Below are 8940 nucleotides of genomic sequence, written 5' to 3'. Positions count from 1 at the left end.
TTATTGCTAATTTGGTAAAAAATCAATATGATTATTTTAAGGCCATAGGATATTCCATAAAAATGTACCTACCATAATTTACATAACCATTCTCCTATTATTGAGTATTTTCCTCTCATTTCTGAGATTCAGGTCAAAATCCTTAATACTGCATCTGTCTATTTGCAATTTATTTTACACAAAAGGAAACAATCCCAATATGTTATCATTTAACTAAATTTCCACTTGTGTACATGGTGTCCTGATTAGATTGATGTCTCAAGATTCCAGCCTTTTAAAAAATGTCCATTATTTAACCATTTTCCCTATAATTGGACATGAAGACTAGTCGCAGTTTTTCATTATTGTGAACTACATAGTAACAAAGGAATCATATATTAGATATGAGACCCCAAGAAAATTGTTCATCTTCTTTAAAGCTTAATTTTCTCATCTATATATTAGTCAATAAAAGTACCCTATATTACAGTATTTTATGAGAATTTTTAAGTATGATATGGCATGTAAAGTATATAAAATAGTTTTTGGAGCATGGAATGTGCTCTATAAATATTAGTTATTATGATCATTATGGTACTCAATGAACGGTCTGAAACATTGCTTTTTTCTCTGATACAATTAGGTCCTTTCTGAAATGGTACCTATGATTCAGCTATTCAAAACCTAATGAAGTTGGTGACTATATGACAATGTGGAGAAATCATGACAGAAAATGTGGCTTGTACTGGGGCTGTCAATGCTGTAAAGGAAGTTTGGGAAAAAAGAATAAAGAAACACAATGAAGACCTGAAGCGAGAGAAGGAATTTCAACACAAGTATGCTAAAACATATTTATTCTTTTGAATTAGTGAAAATTAATATTATCATCACCATAAAAAAAGAGCATTCTAAATGCCTTATTATTGAATTTGATATAGAATTTCATTTACTGAAAACTCAAAATATACTTAAAGAAAACAGCTGACTCAATTAAATTTGTCTATGTGATAGGAGTCACAAAAAATACAAATGTGAAAATAGTAGCTATCTTATACCCTCATAGTACTCTGTTTAACATTCATCAAAGTTTGACTAGTATCATATAGTGTAATTTTCAGGATTGTATGTTCAGCATTAACGTCCCCTAGGATCTAAAACATTTGGCAGTAGAAGGTAGAGTAGATTCTCATTTATTTGAATAGTCGTGTGTTCTAGCCAGAGCTGCTGGATCACTTGATTCCTTGATCTGGGCTATATTTATTTGACTCTCATTTCCTCTGCCTTCATTTTATCTTACCTACTTTCCTGATTGGATGTCTCCCAAAAGTATTATACTAATCCTGCAAAAATAGTCCCTTTCCTTATAGATTCATATAGCTCCGTACAATTCTCATTCATTGTCTCTTTCTATTATTATCATTATTATTTTTGAAATGGAGTCTCACTTTGTTGCCCAGGCTGGAGTGCAATGGCATGATCTCAGCTCACTGCAACCTCCAGGTCCCAGATTCAAGTGATTCTCTCTGCCTCAGCCTCCCAAGTAGCTGGGATTACAGGCACATGCCACCACACCACAACTAAGAATTTTTGTATTCTTAGTTGAGACGGGGTTTCGCCATGTTGGCCAGGCTGGTCTTGAACTCCTGACCTCAGGTGATCCACCCACCTCGGCCTCCCAAAGTACTGGGATTACAGGCATTGGGCCACCATGCCCAGCCATTGTCTCTTTCTAAATGTTAAATTAGCAAATGTTATTTGCCAATGTCAGTTAGCAAATAACAGAAAATTCAACTAAAGATGTCTTAAGTGATAGGGAAGTGAGGCTGTCCTGAAGATAGTCAATGCAAAGCCTCAACATCTTTTAAAAGTCAGCTTTTTTTTTTCACCTTCCACTGTTAATCCCTGTGTCAGTTTGATCCTCAGATTAGCTTCCTTCAATGTTACTAGATGACTGATGCACTTCCAGGCATCACAGCCAATCATCATTATGTTTTCAGAAAAGTGGAAACTATTTTTTTCTATTTCTTCTTTAAGAATAAGGAAATCTTTCACAGAGGTTTCCCAACAAACCTCTCCTTCCCAACAAACCTCTCCTTCACCTCTCATTCGCCAAAATTGGATCAGTTGTACACATCTAACCCAATTACCTTCTAGGGGAATGAGACTGATTGATTTAGACAAATTAAGATTCATCCCTAGTGTATTAGTCCGTTTTCATGCTGCTGATAAAGACATACCTGAGACTGGGTAATTTATAAAGGAAAGAGGCTTAACTGACTCACAGTTCCACAAGGCTGGGGAGGCCTCACAATCATGGTGGAAGATGAAGGAAGAGCAAAGGGACATCTTACATGGCAGCTGGCAAAGCGAGAATGAGAACCAAGTGAAAGGGTAAACCTCTTATAAGACCATTGTCTTGGCGATTAACATTAGGTTCCTCATTACTTAGGCAAATTTCTGCAGCCAGCTTGAATTTCTCCTCAGAAAATGGGTTTTTCTTTTTTTTATCACATCCTCAGGCTGCAAATTTTCTGAACTTTTATGCTCTGTTTCCCTTTTAAAATGGAATGCTTTTAACAGCACCCAAGTCACCTCTTGAATGCTTTGCTGTTTAGAAATGTCTTCCACCAGATAGTGGAACTTCTTTAAGTTCAAAGTTCCACAGATCTCTAGGGCAGGGGCAAAATGCTGCCATTCTCTTTGCTAAAACATAGCAAGAGTCACCTTTATTCCAGTTCCCAACAAGTTCCTCATCTCCATCTGCGATCACCTCAGCCTGGATTTCATTGTCCAAATCATTATCAGCATTTTGGTCAAAGCCATTGAACAAGTCTCTAGGAAGTTTCCAAACTTTCCCACATTTTCCTTTCTTCTTCTGAGCCATCCAGCTGTTCCAACCTCTGCCTGTTACCCAGTTCCAAAGTCACTTCCACATTTTTGGGTATCTTTACAGCAGTGCCCCACTCTACCGGTACCAATTTACTATTTTAGTCTGTTTTCACACTGCTGATAAAGACATACCTGAGACTGGGTAATTTATAAAGTAAAGAGGTTTAATTGACTCATAGTTCCACATGGCTGGGGAGGCCTCACAATCGTGGAAGACATAGGAAGAGCAAAGGGACATCTTACATGGCAGTCGGCAAAGAGAGAATGAGAACCAAACGAAAGGGGAATCCTCAGCCAGGCATGGTGGCTCATACCTGTAATCCCAGCCAGCACTTTGTGGGGCTGACATGGGTGGATCACCTGAGGTCAGGAGTTTTAGACCAGTCTGACCAACATGGTGAAACTCCGTCTCTACTAAATAGAAAAAAATTAGCTTTGAGTGGTGGTGTGTACCTGTAATTCCAGCTACTTGGGAGCCTGAGGCAGGAGAATTGATTGAACCCAGGGAGGCAGAGATTGCAGTGAGCCAAGATTGCACCATTGCACTCCAGCCTGGGCAACAAGAGTGAAAGTCCATCAAAAAAAAGAAAGAAAAAGAAAGAAAGAAAGAAAGTAGCGGGGGGAGAGAGAGAGAGAGAGAGAGGGAGGGAGGGGCGGCGAGGGGAGAAGAGAGAGAAAGAAAGAGAGAAGAGAGAGAGAAGAGAGAAGAAAGAAAGAAAAAAGAAAGAAAGAAAGAAAGAAAGAAAGAGAAAAGAAAGAAAGAAAGAAAAGAAAGAAGAAAGAAAGAAAGAAAGAAAGAAAGAAAGAAAGAAAGAAAGAAAGAAAGAAAGAAACCTCTTATAAAACCATCAGATCTTGGGAGACTTACTACCATGAGAACAGTATAAGGGAAACTGCCCCCATGATTCAATTATCTCCCACTAGGACCCTCCCACAACACGTGGGAATTATGGAAGCCACAATTCAAGATGAGATTTGGGTGGGGACACAGCCAAACCATATCACCTGGATTACTTGGTAGACACCTGGACTTGGAATCAATTGGTAGTCTTCCAGTAAACAAGAAGACAAGAAGCTACTGATAAGCAATGATTTGTGTTGCTAAATATCTGTAAAAACAAAAGATCTGGACAGGGAGGAATAATTTTTCCCACTTAGTTTTTAGTAAGTGTGCAGACATAGCAAGATTCATGTTCAAAGTGGATTCTACAAGGATAGAGAGGGAAGCCCAAGGTCAAGCCTGGTCAAGAAGAGGATGAGGAGCCTGACTAAAGTTTTGATAAAAGGGATCTTTGTCATTAATTAAGAATCACTTAATTTCAGAAATTTCGGAAGTTCTCTATATAAGAATAATGAGTGTGCAGTCTTGCCCACACTTACTGCCTTACTGCTTGTTCTTTTTTTGGCATCATCTATTTTATGATTAGGGAGGAGGATTCTCTCTTAGCAAAATGTAATCTCCGAAAGTTAAGTTAGACCAAAATCAGCTTCTACTTTTAGAAACATTGCATGGAATTTGTGTAATGTAGTTTTTCAAAGCACCTTTCCCTTAATCTTAAAACAATTTCATTGTAAAATCATTGTACAGTATTATAAAGCTTGGATTATGGTTAAAATTAAGTATAAACTACTTTAAAAGTAAATTATATAGAGATCAAAGGTTAGTGTAATATTTAGTCATACTGTAATATGACTAAATAAATAATTTGCCAGGTATGGTGGTTTGTGCCTGTAATCCGAGCACTTTGGCAGGCTGAGGTAGGAGGATCTCTTGAGTCCAAGGAGTTTGAGACCAGACTGGGCAACATAGCAAGACCCCATCTCTAAAACAAAAAGTTAGCTGGGCGTGGTGGCATGCACCTGTAGTCCCCGTTACTTGGGAGGCAGAGGGGTGAGGCAGGAGGATCGACTGAGCCCTGGAGATCAAGGCTGCAGTAAGTCACAATCACACCCACTGCACTCCAGCCTGGGCGTGAGACACTGTCTCATAAAAAAAAAAGAAAAGAAAAAAAGTTAATAAATAAACAACCATAACTGATGCAAAATGGTAAGAATCTGAGAGACCTTTTAAAGTGAGACAGAGAAGCTGATTGCCAGAGAAAAGGCTAATTGGAAAATTCATAGAAAATTTAAACTGACCAAAGGTAACCCAAAGAAATGTCCCTTCTTTTTTGCTCTGCTCTGAAATAGAGCAGTGTTTCTCAAACTTGTCTATGTAGGGATCTTATTAAAATAGCTCTGGGTTAGTAAGTCTGGAGCAGGACCAAGAGTCTGGATTTCTAACAAGCTCCCAGGAGACAATAATGCTGCTGTTCTGCAAATCACACTGAGTAGCAAGGAAGTAGACAAAAGAAGCAGAATATTTGAAAGTGGTCAGTACACAGGCAAGGGGTTAGAAGGGTAAGAATGTAATCTAGTGCTTCTTTCAGCTAAAAGTGGCCAAAGCTTTAGCTAAAAAATGAAAGAAAAAAAAAGCCTACAGTTTAAACAGAAATTGTCCCTTCTCCCTTTTGATGCCAAACTCCTTGAAAAAATCAAGTACTTAGGTAACAGTTGGTGTGACAATATTGGAAAAAGGTCTTATTCTACAATAATAGGGTTTTATTTTATTTTATTTTAGAGACAGAGACTCACTCTGTCACCTAGGCTGGCGTGTAGTGGCACAATCTTGGCTTACTGCAACCTCTGCCTCCTGGGTTCAAGTGACTCTCCTGCCTCAGCCTCCCGAGTAGCTGGGATTACAGGCGCGCACCAACACGCCCATCTAATTTGTGTATTTTTAGTGGAGATGCAATTTTACCATGTTGGCTAGGCTGGTCTCGAACTCCTAACCTCAAGTGATCCACCTGCTTTGGCCTCACAAAGTGTTGGGATTACAAGTGTGAGCCACCACGCCTGGCCTCAAAAGGGTTTTAGAAGACTTATAAAATTTCGATTAGAGACGTGAAAGAATATCAAGATTAAAATAAGCAGTTTCACACCTGTAATCCCAGTGCTTTGGGAGGCTGAGGCGGGAGGATTGCTTGAGCAGGAGGATTGTTCAAGACCAGACTGGGCAACATATTGATGGCCTGTCTCATTTTTTTTTTTTTTTTTAGAAAACTGTATAGGAATTATAGAATATTTGAGCTAGAAAATACACAGATATCATTTAATTATAACCTCACATTTTATAGGTAAGGCCTACAGATGGGGGATGTCTTGCCCAAGGTAACCAAATTAATAAATGGTACATTCTGGACTTAGATCATAAAAATACAGAACCAGGAAGAATTTAGGGATTATTACAGAGATGGAAATAGATTTTTCTAATAATAGCCTGACTTTCAGCTCAGTAAGGACAGAGCTTTTTGTATCTCCAATATCTAGTACTTGGCTATGATGATTACTTGATTAATTCCTTAAGTTAAAGGTCAAGGAATCAGATTCCTAATTTACTTGTTACTAAATCTTGCTCTGAATTTCACTTCTTTCTTAGTAATAACTAATTAATAACCATTAAGCCCATTGTTTGAATAGTTCTATTTTTATATAAGTGATATAATTGAATAGCTGACATTATACATTTTTTTTAAGTTATCCACATCTATGGGAAGCTTAGTTGTTTAGATCAGAAGTCCACACATATCCCACTGCCACAGGGCACCTGTTAGCGGATTAAATTTTAGGCAACTGATAGATTAAAATACACAGATACTAAGAGAAGTATTTTAAAAACCCAAATACGTAAAGACAGCAAATTCAACACTTTGTTTACTTTTGGCTTTCTGTTCATCAAAATAAAATCCTTACTGAAGATCAGTTAATATGCAAAACTGCTAAAAATATGTATTAACTCTCAGATGTCAAGAGATTTCTGGCAAACAAATATTCAAATTAGTTAAACTTCATGTTTTGAGGACTGCTTATATTTATTATGTATCCTTTTAACAGGCTAAAATTTCAAAATTTTCAATTCTAAACTTACTCTCTTTTACATGCGTGAATAATTTTCTGGGATAGAAATAGCTTTTTGCAAAAGGTTTTCATTTCTTTTCTTTTCTTTTCTTTCTTTTTTTTTTTTTGAGACAGAGTCTCACTCTGTCCCCCAGGCTGGAGTGCAGTGGTGCAATCTTGGCTCACTGCAACCTTCACATCCCAGGTTCAAGCAATTCTCCTGCCTCATCCTCCCTAGTAGCTGGGACTCCAGGCATGCATCACCACACCCGGCTAATTTTTGTATTTTTAGTAAAGATGGGGTTTCACCATGTTGGCCAGACTGGTTTCGAACTCCTGACCTCAGGTCATCCACCTGCCTTAGCATCCCAAAGTGCTGGGATTACAGGCATGAGCCACCGTGCCTGGCTGGTTTTCTAGTTTCTAGTTTGCATTTTTCTAGTTTGAGATCATTCTTATGTTTGCAGTAGATCAAAAATCAATAGGAATGTGCTTCAGAATGACAAAGATTTTATACATTTTTATATGTAAAAAATAAAGACTAGATAAAATTAACATGTAGTAAGATGAAATTGAATTCTGAAGTTGAACTGTATTCTTTGTAAGCCATTACAAAATCTATTAAATATCTATTGATTACTCACCAGGAAAATGCAAATCAAACCCACAATCAGATACCATTCACACCCACTAGATGACTATAATAAAAAAGAGGGACAATAGCAAATATTGGTGAGGATGTGAAGAAATCAGAACCTTAATATGCCACTGGTGGGAATGTAAAATGGTGCAGCCATTTTGGAAACAGCTTGGCAGTTTCTGAAAATGTTAAACATAGCCAGGTGCTGTTGTTCATGCCTGTAATCCCAGTACTTTGGGAAGCCAAGGCAGGCGGATTGCTTGAGTTTAGGAGTTTGAGACCAGGCTGGGCAACATGGCAAAACCCTGCCTCCACAAATAATACAAAAATTAGCTGGGCATGGTGGAGCATGCCTGTAGTCCCAGCTTCTCAGGAGGCTGAAGTGGGAAGGTCACTTGTGCCTGGGAGGTTGATGCTACAGTGGGCCGTGATGGTGTCACTGCACTCCTGCCTGGATGACAGAGTGAGATTTTGTCTCAAAAAAAGAAAAATGTTAAACATAAAGTTACCATATAACTCAGCAATTCTACTCCTAGGAATGTACCCAAGAAAACTGAAAACATGGTCACACAAAAATTTCATAGCAGCATTATTCCAAATAGCCAATAGTGGAATTAACTCAATGTCCATCAGTTGATGAATTGGTAAACAAAATGTGTTAGATCCATACAGTGGAATCATTCTGCCATAAAAAAGAATGAAGCACTAATACATGCTACAGCATGAATGAACTTTGAAAAAAACGATGCTAAGTGAAAGAAGCAGACCCAAAAGATACATATTGTATGGTCCCATTTAAATTAAGTGTCCAGGATAGGAAAATCCATATACAAAAAGTAGACTAGTGATCACCAAGAGGTATGAGAGGGAAGAATGGAGAGTGACTGCTAATGGGTATGGAGTTTCCTTTTTGAGTGATAAAATGCTTTGGTATGAGATAGTGATGATAGTTGCACAAACTGTGAATATACCAAAATTTACTGAATTGTGTACTGAAAAAAGTAATTTTTATGGTATGTGTATCAGATCTCAAAAAAGTTATTATTAATAAAATTTATAGTTATGATACTTAAAAAAATTAAAAATAGGGCATTTGTGGTACTAATCATATTTATAATTCTTGCAAAATAAGATCTTGTCTGATTTCCAGGTACCAATAGTCAAATGGTTGTTTTTGATTGGTCATTTAAAAATATATATATAAAAGTGGCTGGGTGCAGTGGTCCATGCCTGGAATCCCAACACTTTGGGAGGCCGAAGCTGGCGGATCACGAGGTCAGGAGTTTGAGATCAGCCTGGCCAACATGGTGAAAACCCATCTCTACTAAAAATAAAAAAAAATTAGCCAGGTGTGGTGGCGGGTGCCTGTAATCCTGGGGAGGCTGAGGCAGGAGAATCACTTGAAAGTGGAAAGTGGAGGTTGCAGTGAGCCGAGATCAGGCCACTGTACTCCAGCCTGGGCAAAAGAGCCAAACTCCATCTCAAAAAAAAAAAAA

The 8940-nt window shown here is 38.0% G+C and overlaps 1 protein-coding gene across 1 annotated transcript in view; it reads left to right on the top strand.

Moving 5' to 3' along the window:
* Positions 1 to 617: 617 nt before the first annotated feature.
* Positions 618 to 8940, top strand: part of LRRC39 (leucine rich repeat containing 39) — a 19954-nt gene continuing 11631 nt past the window's right edge. The window contains exon 1 of the mRNA XM_017865138.1: positions 618 to 819. Within this exon, the coding sequence (XP_017720627.1) occupies positions 703 to 819 (117 nt within the window). The 5' untranslated portion in view covers positions 618 to 702. The remainder of the gene's footprint in view (positions 820 to 8940) is intronic.

Source organism: Rhinopithecus bieti, unplaced genomic scaffold, assembly GCF_001698545.2.
Source record: "Rhinopithecus bieti isolate Rb0 unplaced genomic scaffold, ASM169854v2 scaffold_78620, whole genome shotgun sequence".
In the NCBI taxonomy this organism is placed as follows: Eukaryota; Metazoa; Chordata; class Mammalia; order Primates; family Cercopithecidae; genus Rhinopithecus; species Rhinopithecus bieti.
The sequence above is the reverse complement of the archived record's forward strand: the minus strand, read 5'-3'. Positions and strand labels throughout refer to the sequence as shown.